Source organism: Oryx dammah, unplaced genomic scaffold (assembly GCF_014754425.2).
Source record: "Oryx dammah isolate SB20612 unplaced genomic scaffold, SCBI_Odam_1.1 HiC_scaffold_27, whole genome shotgun sequence".
NCBI lineage: Eukaryota > Metazoa > Chordata > Mammalia > Artiodactyla > Bovidae > Oryx > Oryx dammah.
In genome coordinates, this window is record NW_024070211.1 from 15,398,146 (window position 1) to 15,414,070 (window position 15,925).

Consider the following 15,925-nt stretch of genomic DNA (forward strand, 5'->3'; position numbering starts at 1 on the left):
ATAAGCCAGTAAATCCTCATTCGGGCTGTCCTTTCGTTTTCCTCCAAGAGTCAGTTGCTAAACATTGACCAGCATGCCACTGGCTGACTCTCCAATCAGAAGTCTCCATATCTCCATTTGGTGAGTTAGGGACAAGTTAGGAGCTGGTGGGCACCTGATATGGAAAACCCTATGTAGGCGGGGGTGGGCTGTATTGTGCCGGAGACAAGCAGGAGGACAAAGGAGGCAGAGAAGCAGAGATGGACAGAAGAGATGGAGGGCCAGTGGACCCTCAGCCCCTGACTTTGTCTCCATCTTTTGGCTAGCTATAATTCCCTGCTTGCTTTCACATCGTGAATTTATTCAGTATTTACAAGTTGCAAATGGTGTAGCTTCTCTTATTTTCACAGCTATTTGTAAGGCCTCCCCAGACAGCCATTTTGCTTTTTCACATTTCTTTTCCATGGGGATGGTCTTGATCCCTGTCTCCTGTACAATGTCACGAACCTCCATCCGTAGTTCATCAGGCACTCTGTCTATCAAATCTAGTCCGTTAAATCTATTTCTCACTTCCACTGTATAATCATAAGGGATTTGATTTAGGTCATACCTGAATGGTCTAGTGATTTTCCCCACTTTATTCAATTTAAGTCTGAATTTGGCAATAAGCAGTTCATGATCTGAGCCACAGTCCGCTCCTGGTCTTGTTTTTGCTGACTGTATAGAGCTTCTCCATCTTTGGCTGCAAAGAATATAATCAATCTGATTTCGGTGTTGACCATCTGGTGCTGTCCATGTGTAGTCTTCTCTTGTGTTGTTGGAAGAGGGTGTTTGCTATGACCACTGCATTCTCTTGGAAGAACTCTGTTAGCCTTTGCCTTGCTTCATTCCGTATTCCAAGGCCAAATTTGCCTGTTACCAGGTGTTTCTATACTTCCTACTTTTGCATTCCAGTCCCCTATAATGAAAAGGACATCTTTCTTGGGTGTTAGTTCTAAAAGGTCTTGTAGGTCTTCACAGAACCATTCAACTTTAGCTTTTTCAGTGTTACTGGTTGGGGCATAGGCTTGGATAACCATGATATTGAGTGGTTTGCCTTGGAAATGAACAGAAATCATTCGTTGTTTTTGAGATTGGATCTAAGTACTGCATTTTAGACTCTTGTTGACCATGATGGCTACTCCATTTCTTCTAAGGGATTGCTGCCCACAGTAGTAGATATAATGGTCATCTGAAAGATATTCCCATTTGAATGCAGAGTTCCAAAGAATAGCAAGGAGAGATAAGAAAGCCTTCCTCAGCGATCAATGCAAGAAAATAGAGGAAAACAACCGAATAGGGAAGACTAGAGATCTCTTCAAGAAAATTAGAGATACCAAGGGAACATTTCATTCAAAGATGGGCTCAATAAAGGACAGAAATGGTATGGACCTAACAGAAGCAGAAGATATTAAGAAGAGGTGGCAAGAATACACAGAAGAACTGTGCAAAAAAGAGCTTCATGACCCAGATAATCATGGTGGTATGATCACTCACCTAGAGCCAGACATCCTGGAACGTGAAGTCAAGTGGGCCTTAGAAAGCATCACTACAAACAAGGCTAGTGGAGGTGATGGAATTCCGGTTGAGCTATTTCAAATCCTGAAAGATGATGCTGTGAAAGTGCTTCACTCAATATGCCAGCAAAGTTGGAAAACTCAGCAGTGGCCACAGGACTGGAAAAGGTCAGTTTTCATTCCAATTCCAAAGAAAGGCAATGCCAAAGAATGCTCAAACTACTGCACAATTGCACTCATCTCATGCTAGTGAAGTAATGCTGAAAATTCTCCAAGCCAGGCTTCAGCAATACGTGAACCATGAACTTCTAGATGTTCAAGCTGGTTTTAGAAAAGGCAGAGAAACCAGAGATCAAATTGCCAATATCCGCTGGATCATGGAAAAAGCAAGAGAGTTCCAGAAAAACATCTATTTCTGCTTTATTGACTATGCCAAAGCCTTTGACTGTGTGGATCACAACAAACTGTGGAAAACTCTGAAAGAGATGGGAATACCAGACCACCTGACCTGCCTCTTGAGAAACCTATATGCAGGTCAGGAAGCAACAGTTAGAACTGGATATGGAACAACAGACTGGTTCCAAATAGGAAAAGGAGTACGTCAAGGCTGTATATTGTCACCCTGCTTATTTAACTTATATGCAGAGTACATCGTGAGAAAACGCTGGGCTGGAAGAAGCACAAGCTGGAATCAAGATTGCCGGGAGAAATGTCAATAACCTCAGATATGCAGATGACACTATCATTACGGCAGAAAGTGAGGAGGAACTAAAAAGCCTCTTGATGAAAGTGAAAGTGGAGAGTGAAAAAGTTGACTTAAAGCTCAACAAAACGAAGATCATGGCATCTGGTCCCATCACTTCATGGGAAATAGATGGGGAAACAGTGTCAGACTTTATTTTTTGGGGCTCCAAAATCACTGCAGATGGTGATTGCAGCCAGGAAATTAAAAGACGCTTACTCCTTGGAAGGAAAGTTATGACCAACCTAGATAGTATATTAAAAAGCAGAGATATTACTTTGCCAACAAAGGTCCATCTAGTCAAGGCTATGGTTTTTCCAGTGGTCATGTATGGATGTGAGAGTTGGACTATAAAGAAAGCTGAGCGCCAAAGAATTGATGGTTTTGAACTGTGGTGCTGGAGAAGACTCTTGAGAGTCCCTTGGACTGCAAGGAGATCCAACGAGTCTGTCCTAAAGGAGATCAGTCCTGGGTGTTCATTGGAAGGACTGATGCTGAGGCTGAAACTCCAATACTTTGGCCACTTCATAAGAAGAGTTGACTCATTGGAAAAGACCCTGATGCTGGAAAGGATTGGGGGCAGGAGGAGAAGGGGATGACAGAGGATGAGATGGCTAGATGGCATCACTGACTCGATGCACATGAGTTTGGGTGAACTCCAGGAGTTGGTGATGGACAGGGAGGCCTGGCGTGCTGCGATTCATGGGGTCGCAAAGAGTCGGACACGACTGAGCGACTGAACTGAATGGAATGGTGTAGTAGCAGGTAAGTTAGTTAACCTCTCTGTGCCCGATTTTCTCATGGGTAATATGAGGAAAATAATAGTAATTTATAGGATGGATATGCAAATTGAATGAATCAATAGATATTAGGCTTAGAACTGCCTGGCACACAGTAAGTACCCAATAAATGTAGTTGTTGTTATTATTTGATGTGTCCTTGGTGAATCTATGTCCTTTATGATCAGTGAACTCTGATTACAGAGGGCTGTCGAAGTCTGGGAATTTGGGGGGATGACATCTGAGCCGGCATGGCACTAGGGATGGCTGGACAGGTGAAGGTTTTGCATGTCGCGGTGACACTAGGGGGACTGGGAGTCTGATTTTCACTGGCTCACCGGGAAGCTCTCGGGAGCTTGTTAGGTCCTTGAGGGTCACAGGATGGGTGCCGAGGACAATGATTGACAGGGACCCTGAAGGAGCTGCAGGAGCTGATCCTGGCTCTACAGCCCCACCCCCGTGGGGGGCCTCTGGGCCAAGTGATCATCCACTCTGTTCCCTTGCAGCTTCCTTGACCCCTCCCCTCCTCAGAAAGATCTCAACCCACCGCAGGAGGCTGCTCCAGCCCGGCTGCAGAAAACCCCTGGCTCCTGCCATCACCTCCTCTTTAAAACATGAAATGGCTGGCCTTTGCTGACTCCTTTGCACCCCTTGAACTTGCTGGAGAAGGGGCAGGCAAAGAGAGGGAGAAGGCAAGTTATTTTCTGGAGTGTCACAACACCTGCACCGAGGATGACTGGCATCCCCACTTTACATGTGAGAAAACAGACTCAACAAAGGTTAAGGATCTAGTCCACAGCCATGCACAGAGTCAGAAAGGGAGTTGATTCCTAACCAGGTCTTACTGGCCCTGAACTCAGGTCTCTGCTGGCTGAGGAGTCAGTCTGTGTGGCTTTGAGTGAATGCTGCAGGGTAAGGGGGACAGTCTCCCACCAGAGGAAGGGATGTCAGCTTATAGTCATCAAGTCATAACCTGTTCTCGGGCACACCTGGCCTGTTCTTAGCTCTAACCCAGAGTCCGAAAGGCCTCCTGGGTTCTTCTAATCTAGGCAGGAGACACTGGGACCTAGGAACTGCTTTGGGGAGGGTAGATCGTCATCAACTGTGTTGATACAATGTTTATTAAAATGGTTTGAAAAAATGGTTAGTGTGTAAAAGCCATCAGAGTTGGCTTGCAGAACTGTTGTCCCACCTGAAAACAGTGGAGGCTGTTAAAAATTGAAGGTCTATGAGAACACTACAGAAATGGTTCAGGAGACCCAGAGGGAAATCCCACCCTCTCTGGGCCTCTAGTTTTCAGCTGTTAAGACAATATCTCAGGGACTTCCAGCAGATAACTTCCCCAACTCTGCAGCTATTTCCCGGAGGGAACCACCTTTCCTGGAAGGCCTGATGACTTCATGCTCCCATTCGGAACGTGCATCTTTCTCTATTGAGGATGAAGAGTCTGGACAGCAGCCACGGATAAGGAAATTTATCTCCCAGACACTGTGGCTAAACAGCCGTGGGTCCCATGGCGAGGAAATGTTATTTTTATGAATTTGGATTCTCCAGGAGAAAGGGTCACAAGGACACTGTGGAATAATGTCTTTTATTATTGTATTGCTTAAATATGTACAAACCGTGCTGAGAGCGGGGGAGGTGAAACGGGTGCCACCGTGTTTCTCCATCTGGGGCTCCTGCCCAATGGCAGCTATTTGGCCTGCGGGCCCGTCCTGACTTTCCAGCTGCTGACCTCACTGACTGACTCACAGATGCTCTGGGTCCTTAGACAGTTACGTTCCCTTTTTGGGCCTCAGTCCCACTTTTTTTTTTTTAAGTGGGGGTTATGAGGAAGGGGCTAAAACATCTCTTCAGGAGTGGGGCCTCTGCTGAACTCAATAAGGTCAGAAGTGAAAGGTTTCCAGGCAGCTGGTGGTGCCTGGGTCGCGGTACAAAGTTGGGGAAGGGATGGACCGCCTGCCTCGGAGAGGCACTCCCCCAAGGCCAGGCCTCCTCCAACCCCCCCGCCCCCCATCCCCGCAGCCAGGCTGGTTTTCATGCCGTCTTTCTGTCCCCTCCAGCTCCACACCCCTTCCAGAAGGGGCCCCGCAGGCATCTGGGACCTCCGGTGCCCAGGGCACCGCTAGCCACGCAGCAAGGCATACTCCTTGGGCGCCCAGAGCAGGCGCGGGCGGCGGATCTCGGCCCGGCGGCCTATGTCGGGGCTCCAGCAGAACTCGGGCGACAGCAGCTTGGCGGGCTTGTGCAGCCAGAAGAACTTGTTGAGGTGGCTCTCGTCGTGCCAGCGCGCCTCCAGGCCGCGCGCGCGGTCCCGCCGCAGGCCCCGCGCGCAGTGCGCCGTCAGCCGCCGCAGGGCCGCCACGCTGCCCCCGAACACGGCCGCGTGGTAGTAGAAGTCGCCCTCCCCGGGGCCCAGCGCGGCGGCCGAGCGCGCGTCGCGCTCAAAGGGCAGCAGCCGCCGGGGCCAGCGGTAGTGCCAGGCGTGCAGCTGCGCCACCGACTCGGCCAGCGCCTCGGGCCCGAAGGCGCCGCTGAAGTGCTGGTCCACGTCCATGCAGAGCACGAAGCGCGCCTCGCGGCCCAGACGGCCGCCCAGCGCCGCGTGCAGCGCGCGCATGCGCGCCATGGACACGTCCTGCCAGCGGCGCTCGCGTGCCACGCGCTCCACGCGCAGCCGGCGGCCCAGGCCCAGCGGCACGCGGGGCACCGCGGCCGGACGCTCGGTGAACACGTAGTACACCACGCGCTGGCCCACCATGAAGTGCTGCTCGGCCGTCTCCAGGAAGCGCTCCAGGTACTTCTCCAGGTACCTGCCGGGCGGGGCGGGGCCGGGCCAAATCAGCCCGGGCCGCTGCGCCCTCCGGAGTCCGAGGAGTCGTCGGGCTTACCAGCCCTCCCCATGTCCTTCCTGGGACCCTGCAACCCCAGGCCCTGGAACTCCAGAACTATTCAGCCCCAGAGTCGTCCGAGGTGAATTAAAAATCATTGCCCATTGTGTGCCATCCCTGCCCACAGGGGCTCTGTGTCCCTGCCCTTGAACACGGCACTCCCTGACCGCCTAGGTCAGTAGAGTCCCAAGGAAGGGACGCTGTTCTGGTCCTTGGGAGGACTGGCCCGTTACCCTTTGTCTCTTTAGAGCTCTGGCCCTTTGCTTAAGCACTCTGAGGCTGCCACGAAGTGAGAGAGCCTGAGCTAGCCACGGAGAAAAGCGTCCTCTGGTTTTCCGCAGGCTACTGGCCCGGTGGGGACCCAAAAGTTTGGGAGCAGGGAGGGGCCCCAGCTGCTGAGCCCTGTCGGAATTCCTGAGCCACAAGACCGTGAGCAATGGCAATAATGAATTCTTTTCTGTCATTGAGTTTGTGGTGACAAACCACAAACCTAGGTAAGTGGGTTGTTTGCAATACTAGTAACTTTCTATAAACACACCTTGGAATCCTGGGGTCATAATAGTAATAATGCCTGATATTTTAGAACATTAATCATGTGGCAGACAGTTTTCAAAGTAATGTGCATTATCTCATTTAATCTTCACCATTATTATCTTTATCTCAGGTGAGGAAACTGAGTCACAAAGAGCTTTATTAACTTGTCCAAGTGTACACACAGTTGGTAAGTGTGAAACCAGGATTTGAACCCAGCCTGGCATTAGAGCCTGTATCCTTACCTGCACTTGCTCTATTCTGGGTGGAACTGGGAGAAGCTGGAGTTAGAGACCTTAGAAGCGTCAGCGTCCTATGTTGGGTTTATAGGACCTTGGAACTTAGGACCCTGAAACTTCTGGTCCCAGAAACTCTGGGTCCCTCAAGCTGGTGGAAAGCGAAAGTGAAAATCGGTACAGTTGTGTCGACTGTTTGCGACCACATGGACTATACAGTCCGTGGAATTCTCCAGGCCAGAATACTGGAGTGGATAGCCTTTCCCTTCTCCAGGGGATTTTCCCAACCCAGAGATCGAACCCAGGTCTCCCGCACTGCAGAAAGATTCTTTACCACCTGAGCCACAAGGGAAGCCCAAGAATACTGGAGTGGGTAGCCTATCCCTTCTGCAGCAGATTTTCCCAATCCAGGAATTGAACCAGGGTCTCCTGCTTTGCAGGCGGATTTTTTACCAACTGAGCTATGGAGGCTGGTGGAGAAACCCCTTACTCAGCATCCAGAACAGAAGTGGGGGCACCAAGGTCCTGGAGAGGCCACAGTTCTGCCCACCTGGCTCCCTGGTCAGCCCTTGTCCTGTTTGCTCCCTGGCCTTCCAGGGGCCCTCCTGACTTTCTCTCCCTTCCAGAGTGTGAGGGACAAATTTGGAGGAACCTTGAGCAGTTGTCTGGGGTGTCTGATGACAGAATTCCTTCCCCAGACTTTTGCATATCTTTTTCTGGAGGCAAAGCTCTCACTGCCTTCCCAAAGCAGCCTGTTCCATTATTAGAAACTTTTCCTTAGATTGCCTTAAACTCTGCCTCTCTGAGCCCTTAGATTGTAGGATCTGATTGCTGCTCTTAGGCAGCACTTTGCATCACTACTGGAAGGTGAATACCAGATTGGAGAGCCTGCTGTCCATAATGGGGAGATGAAAAGTCAGTGCCCTGAGATTTCTTCTCCACCTACCACTCGGGGCTCCTTCTCCGTACCTGGGGGCCCCTCATATCCTCGATTGGCCTCCTGTCCTGATTCTGTCCCCTCCCCACTCACTCAGCTGCCCCCGTGGCCTCTCTCTCGACTTGGTCGTCATCAGTCTGGGCCCTCCGCCAACGTTGCAGCCTTCACATGTCCCACTCTGGGAGCGCCCATCCTTCCAGCTCATGTCCTGTGCTACCACCCCCAACAGCCCTTCCTCAGAGTCCTCTGGTCTGCTGAAGCTGCCATTCTCAGTATCTCCCTTTCTTCACATCCCTCTTTACCCAGCCCAGATTCGCTCCCTTGCAAAAGCCCTCAGCTCCCCAGTCCCTCTCCTGCCATCAGAATTGCTTGGCCAACCTCCTGCTTCCCCTTGTTGTGTGCTGTGCCTCAGCCACTGGCCATGGGCCCTTCTGCCGCCGGGCCAGCCCCTCTGTTTACCCAGTCATTGTCATCTCCTCTCACAAGTCTCACCTGAAAAGACCATTTTCTCACCGAAAACCCAAGGCCTCCAGATGGATCTGCCCCAGACCCTGGGCAGATTCCTTCTCGGTTGTGATTCTGAGCTCCTGGCTGCCTGTGCCGGGTAGACTCCATGGCGTTGGTGTCCAGGGAGGAGGGGTCTGCCCTCGCCATGGGGGTCTGGGACAAGGGGTGCTGTCTCTGCTTCTCCTTGGCATCCTATGGCCCAGGAGAATGGGGTGCCCCACTCACTACATCACATGCACCCCCACTTCTTCCTGCTAGGATGGCACCATTTCCCTCCCCAGGCCTTACCTGCCTACAGCAAAGACAGTCAGACCCACGGTGAGGTTCTGCTGCACAGCCTCTTGCTGGGCCACGTCTGGGTCGAAGGTGCCATCCCAAATAATGGGAGCCCCCCAGGAAGTACAGGTTAGGACTTCAGGCCGGGCCCTGGCCGGGGCAGGGAGGGAGAGACAGGTTTGTCCGTTCACCTGCTGGGTGAACGCTCACTGCCACCCTTCCTAGTCCTGGGCCCTCGGGACCACCCAGGCCCTGCCCCTAGAAATCTCTATCCCAGACCCAGCAGAGTAGTGGGAGACGTGCTACCTGAGGGGGGCCCTGGGTGGAGTGCCTAGCCCTGCCAGAGTCGGGGATGCGAGGAGGACAGGGACACTGGGGCAGAGCTTGGTAGGGTGTGGGGGTGTTCTCAGAGTGGGAGAGGTGGTGGCTTCTCACCCAGGATGCAGGGGACCTGTGAAGTTGTCTCTCAGCAGGGGCGTTCTGGCCGGAGGGCAGACACCCATAGGGATGAGGACTTCCAGATGCCTGTGGGGTGGGAGCAGTAGTGAGGGGGGTGCCAGCCTGCTCAGGAGCCCTCTCTCTTTGCTACTTGCAAGGAGGGAGAGCCCCCGAGGATGCTTGTGCAGCCGTGACAGCTGCCACTCCCCATCCCTCAGGGGGACACTTGGACCCTGCCCCTGCTGGTCCCATTGCAAGGGCTGGGGAAGGGGTTATACCTGAGTACAGGAAGCCCGAACTGGAGCAGCCCTAAGAGGCCAAGTGCAAATAGGATCAGCTGCCAGAAGATTTTCTTCCAGGCCCTGGGAGGTGGGGAGTGAAAGTGAATGAAAGTGAAAGTCGCTCAGTCGTGTCCGACTCCTGCGACCCCATGGACTATACAGTCCATGGAATTCTCCAGGCCAGGATACTGGAGTATTTTCCCTTTCTTTTCTCCAGGAAATCTTTCCAACCCAGGGATCAAACCCAGGTCTCCTGCATTGTGGGTGGATTCTTTACCAGCTGAGCCACAAGGGAAGCCCAAGAATACTGGAGTGGGTAGCCTGTCCCTTCTCCAGTGGATCTTCCTGACCCAGGAATTAAACAGGGGTCTCCTACGTTGCAGGTAGATTCTTTATCAACTGAGCTGGAAGGGGCATCAACAACTCATTTATATATATATATATATATATATATATATATATACATTTATATATGAAAAATGATGTGATTTAATGTTAATATGAATAAATTATTCTGTCATTTGGCACAGACATTGTAAGGTACAGAAGAGGGTAGATAGTGCAGTCTCTCTGTTCTTAGCCACCCAGTCCCCTCTGCAGGGGCCTAGTCTGTGCATAGACAGGCAAATATAAATACAGTAGCAAATTCTTTCTCCTTCCCTCCATCCCTTCCTTGGCTTTCCCCCCCACAAATGGTCTCTCAGGGATAAGCTGTTCTCCACCTTGCATTTTCCATGGACCATTATGTCCATCTGCATTCTTGAAGTGCTTCCTCACCCTCTTTTCCAGCTGCTTAATATGCCTTTGATTGGGACGGCATCCTTTGCCTAACCAGGTCATTTCTGATAAATATGTAGATGTGTAATTTTTTTGCCTTTTCCCAGCAGCAGATATGGGGGATAGTAACATTACGGTGCTTTGTCTGGGTCGGATCGAACTTGGACAGGGAAGAGTCTGCGAGGGGATGCAGGGAAGTTTGTGGCTGGGAGTTGAGAGCATCTGGGGCTTAGGGATGAGTTGCTGGGCTTCCTGGAGGGCGGGCTGCAGTCAGGGGACTGTGTGTCTGTGGCAGCTCCAGTCATGGAGTGGGGTCCCTCCAGCAGAGCTCAGCAACCCCATTGCTAGCTCCAAGGAGGTGGACTTTGCAATTTGTCTGTAGTTGCTTGTTTTCCAGAAGGGCTCTGAAAGTTGAGAATTTTGATAAGCTCCTCGGCAGGGGGTGAGGGGGTCTCCTCCAGCTCTTCTCACCCCTGCTGGGTTCCAGTGTCTCTAGACAGACTGAACCCCTCTGGGGAGGAGCCTGGCCACTGGAGCTAGACCCCCAGGTTTGAATCCCAGGCCACCACTTCTTAGCTGTCTGACCTCGGGCAAGATTCTGGGCCTCTACGCTTGAGCCTCCTCATCTAGACATGTACTTCACAAGAATACCTACCTTAGAGGGCTGCGGTGGCTACTGAGTTCATACCTGCTAAGTGATTAGAACAAGGCCTTGCGCGCAGTAACAGCTCAGTAAGCTTTAGCTATTGTTGATTATCATCCATGCTGTTGTTGCTGAACGAGCCCTCAGGATTCTCGGCACAAACTCCCAGCTCCCCTCCCTGCCCTGTAAAGTCCTTCCGAAACCTGCCTCCTCTGGTCTCTTCCAAGAAGGCAGCCTGATCAGACCCTGCTCATGCCCCTGCCTTTCCTGCTGCCCCATGTCACTGGTCCTCAGCAGGTGTATCCAGTAAATAGATCAGAGAGGCCCCTTGCAGTTGTGTATGTACACATTCACCCGTGCCTCTCCGTTGGATGCACGCTTCTGTTCAGTTGGCCAAACCTGGGTGCACGGACCCCTCCCTCTGCCTTGCCCACTGTCTGTTGCAAGCCCTCAGGGTGTGTTGGCTTTGCCTCCTTGATCTCCCACTTCTCTGCTGCACCTATCCCCCCAACCCCCACAGTGACCTTGCCTGCTCATCCGCACCAGGACCTCCCTGCTCCCAGTTCCCCCTCCCCCAAACAGCCCCCAGAGTCAGCTCATAAAATGCCAGCTGCTGTAACTGTGTCCACATCGCATGAGGGAAATCCTCAAAGGGGAAATGCATTTAGTAGGCAAACATATGGAAAGATGTTCACCCTCACTAGTAATCAAAGACTTACAGATTAGAACCAGGCAAGATGTTTTGCCTATAAAATGAGCACTTTTTAAAAAAGAAATGAAAATAGCCACGCTGTGAGAATACAGCGAGATAAGCACTCTTACACCTGCCGGTGGGATGTAAATCACTACAGCTTTTGTGGAAAGCTCCTTAGCTGTGGGAATTGAAACTTTCAGCAGTCATCCCCTTCAATCCAATCACTGCAGGTTCTGGGAACCTGTTCAAAGGAGACCATCTTCAGCATGGGAAAAGTTTATGCATCAAGATGTTCACTAGTTTCTGCTCATTCGTGCATTCAGCCTACGCTTAGTGGTCACAAGCTCAGAACTGAGCACTGTGCTAGGTCAAGGATTCAGAGGTGAGTGAGACACTGACCTTGTCTTCCAGGAGTAGGGTCAGGAAGGTGTGATGGCCAGAAAGAGGGGAATGGGGTCAGAGGACAGATGGCAAAGAGGAATGGAACAGCATAGCAAAGGCTGTGATTAGTGTAAATACAAGAGAGCATTAAGGGCAAACTAGTGGATGGCACCTGAGCCTGGACAGATGGGGAGGAAGTCAGGGAAGCTTCCTGGAGGAGGTGCCCTTTAAGCTAGGACCGGAAGGATTAGAAGTTATCCAGGCAGAGGAGGCAGTGGAGGGGAAAGGGAGGTCCGTGAAAAAGAAACAGCAATGTGTAGAAGTGAGGAAGTGAGAGAGAGCTTAGAAAGCATGTGGAACTGTAGGTCCTCCACAGGGGTGGGTGGAGTGTGGATGGGGAGTGATGAGAGGTGAGGCTGGGGTTAAGCCAGAACCAGATCACCAGGACCCACAGTCTAGGCTAAGGGGTTTGGACTTCATCTTGAAGCCGTGGGGAGCCCTTTTCAGGGCCTTCCCTTCAAAAAGTGGTGCAGCCAGATTTTTATTTGAGAAATACTCCAGCCTGGACATGGAGAGGGAGGCAGTGTTGGCAGTGGGTTGGGAGGAGTAGGTGATGAGTGGCTGTCGAGGTAGGGTGGGCAGGACTGGGGGACTAGCAAAGGAGATGAAGGCTACTAGTCTGATTGGCGTTAAGGAGCCCAGAAGGCAGGCAGGCAGCCTCAGGAGAGTTCTGGGATTCCCCCGGAGGGCATGAATGCTGTGGAACAGGGAGAGAGCCAGGGAGGAGAGCCAGGGCCCAGCACCAAGGACACAGCTTGGGGAGGGCAGGGGGCTGAGTGAGCAGAGGAGGAAATGGAGGGTGGGGCAGGTGGCTCTTCCCAGAAGTCTGACTGTAAAAGGAAAGAGACAGGACGGGAACTGAAGAGGTTGAGGGATTGGGACTGATGGAGGCGTGTGTGTTTCTTTTACATAGGGAGACTTGAGCTTGGTTGAACAAGGGCTGGAGAGCAGCCGTGGAGAAGGCATTGCGCAGGCTGCTCAGATACAACTGGAAAAGGCCCCAGTGTCCAGTGAAGTAAACTTTTTATGAAGATTCTGTGTCACATGGAAAGATCTTACACGAAAACCTTCATTGGAAAAAGCAAGATCTAAAATTTATGGGCACTGTGATTACAGGTCTAGTGATGAAAACATGCACCAGAGGACTGAAAGGAAGAAGTATCTGTGCAATAGGCTATGGGAGGGTTTTTTTCCTTTATTTTTCCTTCCACTTGTCTCTAATGTGATTTTATTGCTTCTTTTAATGAAGGAAAAATACAGAGCCATTTAGAAAGAGCAAGCAGTTTTAAGCCTTTCTAGTGACTGCAAGGTGAAGTCCACCTCTCTCAGTCCTGCCTACAAAGCCTACAAAATCATTTCACACACTCACACCAGACCCAACTTTCCCCTTCTGGAAACGAGACTGCACAGCCGGCAGGCAAAGGTGGTTCTCCTAGCATTGCTGGAAAAAGCAGATGGAGATAAGCCACCCCAGTGTTGGTCCGTGGAGAGGATGATGAATGAGTAATGCATCCCCATGCAATGGAGAGTAGCCTGGCCGTTGAAAAGGATGAGGTTGGTGGATACGTGCTCTCTGGAAAAGAGGGCCTAAGGGACTCAGTGGAAGAGGAAGTAACAGAACTGTGCATAGAGGCCGACCTCACTCCTGTGAGGGGAAGGCTCCCGTACCCGTGACCTGTGCATCTGTGTTCTTTTATAAAATGTACACAGATGTGTACATCTCTGTTCTTTTATAAAGATGTAGGAGGAAATCTGGAACAGCTTTACCCAATAGAAATATAGTGTGAGCCAGGAATATAAATTAAATTTTTCTAATAATAGTAGCCATGTTAAGAGAGTGGAAAGAACTGAAGTTTTAATAATTTAATCCAACATATCCTTTCATTATGTAATCAATATAAACATTATGGAGCTATTTTACAGTTGCTCTTGGAAACGAGACTGCCCCCTGAAGGGATAGCAGGGGGTAGGTGGGCAAGGGCAGGAGACGCTGGAGCAGAGCCTTCTCTGCCATCCCATGCTCTTAGCCAGTCCCTCCATCCAGGGCAGCCAGGCAGAGCCATCCCCAGGTGGTCCAGGTGGGCTCTAGCCATCAGTCCTGGGAGGGTTCTGACGCCTAGGCCTTCAACGAGCACCCACCAGGCCCTGCCAATCCCACCTCCCACGCCCCAGCCTGGGAACCCTAGCCCACAGGGCATCTGCCTGGCCCACTGTTCCCAGTTCCTCGCTCAGATTTAAAAGGACCCCCCAGCCAGCTCCCACCTGCAGGAGGCCGTCTCTCAAGGCCGCTTCACACTGGCTCCTGAACCCTCCTTGCATTCGGGTGGTTAAAGGTCAGTTGTTCGTTCCTGAGTGGGAATGCCTTTGCAGGCCTGGACGGCCACTCCCAGTGGGAAGAGAGAGCTCTGTTTCAGTGGAACATGCGCCCCAGTCTGTTCTCTGCTCACCATGGGGTCAGAGTCAGGGGCAGCAGGAGAGTCACCAGACTCTTCACAGGCTACGAGCTCTCCCAGGGTGCTGTCTTCCCCCACCGCCACATTCATGCCCCGGACCGTCTATACCCCACGGCGATGCCTCTCCAGCCACTTTCCCCCAAGGATCTCTAGGGCTCAGCTCGTACTCAGCGGGTCAGCCTTGGTGCCTCCTCCTCAACTGTTTTGGCTACCAGACTGGACTTCTCTCAGGACAGTTGTCATGCCCCATCTTTCCCCCAGACCCTAGCAGCGTCCCCACTCACCTGGGTCCTTCCCTGAAAGCCATGTCAAGGAGCAGGTGGGACAGCCTTCCAAGAACTGCCTCAGCCGAGAGCCAGGGAAGAAATGACCTGGTGACTGGAACAAAGCTGTTCCAGGCCATGTGTCAGAAACCACGCCCCCAGGACCAAGTGGGACTGCCCGGAGGACCCCCCACCCTGGGGCCAATCACCTGCAAGAGGGTGGATCTGAGTACGGTGGCTCTGGTTGGCCAGAGGGACCGAGCCATGTTGTCCCAAGGCTTTTTCCTCCCCTGGGTGGGTGGGTGGGGGGGGCGGGTGGCGCAGGTCCTACTGCCCCTCTTTAGGTCCTCTGTGGTGTTTGCCACCGAGCAAGAACCCTGATCTGCAGAGTTCCAGCTACAACTCAAGGGTATCTGATTGGGACTTTGCACAGTTCACCTCCAAGAGCCCTTGACCTTGACCTCTTCAGTAAAACAGTGTGTGCATACCAGTCAGCCAGGATAGGGAAAGAGCAACACAAGACTGTAAGGTGGAAAGGTTCTGAAAAAGTTTACACCAGGCATGTTTTTTTCAAGTGCAGAATATGATTCATCAGAACTCAATCTCATAGATCATGACCAAGATTTTAAAACTATGAACATGAACTGAAAATTGTCAGAATGTATTATACATCGGGGTAGGTATTATTCTGTTTTGCTTCAGTTACATACATCTCAGTACATATGAGGGTGGGGAACAAACTGTCGGTCACAATCAAAAGTTTTGCAAAATTCTGTGTAAGGCATGAACATCAGGAGCGAATATATGTTGAAGGAAGCTCCCTTCAGACTGAGGCCTTCCATCCAGAGTGAAGAGACAGCAGGGGTGTGTTTACCTGTCAGCCCGCCCTGCGGATCCACCCTATCCTCTTTCAGGAGTTTCGGCTCCCTCCCCCACCTCACATGCGAGTACAGACTCCGGCTGGGCCTGGCTTTGTCCTCCAGAAAGCAAAAGGTCGAGGGAAGCTGCACGGGCCACAGTGGCCCGCTCCCCTGCCCTGGAGGGGGTGGGCAACACGGGGGTCTTCCTGGGGAACCCTCCCCACTCCCCCTCAGCCCAGGGTCCCATGCTGGCCCCTGTCCGGCTAGCCATTCTTGAGCTTCTGAAGACCAGACTCCCCAAGTCGTAGCTCCGTCCTGGGGGTGGTCAACTAGTCAGTTGTTTCTCCTCTTCCTCCAGGAAGTAGTTACATCTTCAAGGTTTTCTGCAGTTGTCATCAAGATGTGGGTATTAGTTCTTAAAAGGTCCCTGCCAATCAATCTCCCTGGGCCCCTCTGTTACAGACTGAGTGCACGAGCGGCCTGTGCTTGGAAGGCCCCTTCTTTATTCGAGGCTTAGGCAATTGCCTCCTGAGGCAGAGACTCTCCTAATACTTTGCTATTCCAGCATCCAAAGAATGCTCAGCTGCCGAGTGAGGCAGTTACCCCAAGGGCGGTGCTGGGCACGGAGCCACAGCCACCTC

The 15,925-nt window shown here is 51.8% G+C and overlaps 1 protein-coding gene across 1 annotated transcript; it reads right to left on the reverse strand.

Annotated features, from left to right (window-relative positions):
- Positions 1-5,181: 5,181 nt before the first annotated feature.
- A3GALT2 (alpha 1,3-galactosyltransferase 2) lies at positions 5,182-15,612 on the reverse strand. Its single transcript, XM_040228996.1, has 5 exons — positions 14,446-15,612; positions 9,151-9,234; positions 8,870-8,959; positions 8,447-8,584; positions 5,182-5,869 (listed from the first exon to the last, which is right to left on the reverse strand). Exons 1-5 carry the CDS (start codon positions 14,562-14,564, stop codon positions 5,182-5,184), a joined length of 1,119 nt encoding a protein of 372 aa, XP_040084930.1. The 5' UTR covers positions 14,565-15,612.
- Between the last annotated feature and the right edge of the window lie 313 nt (positions 15,613-15,925).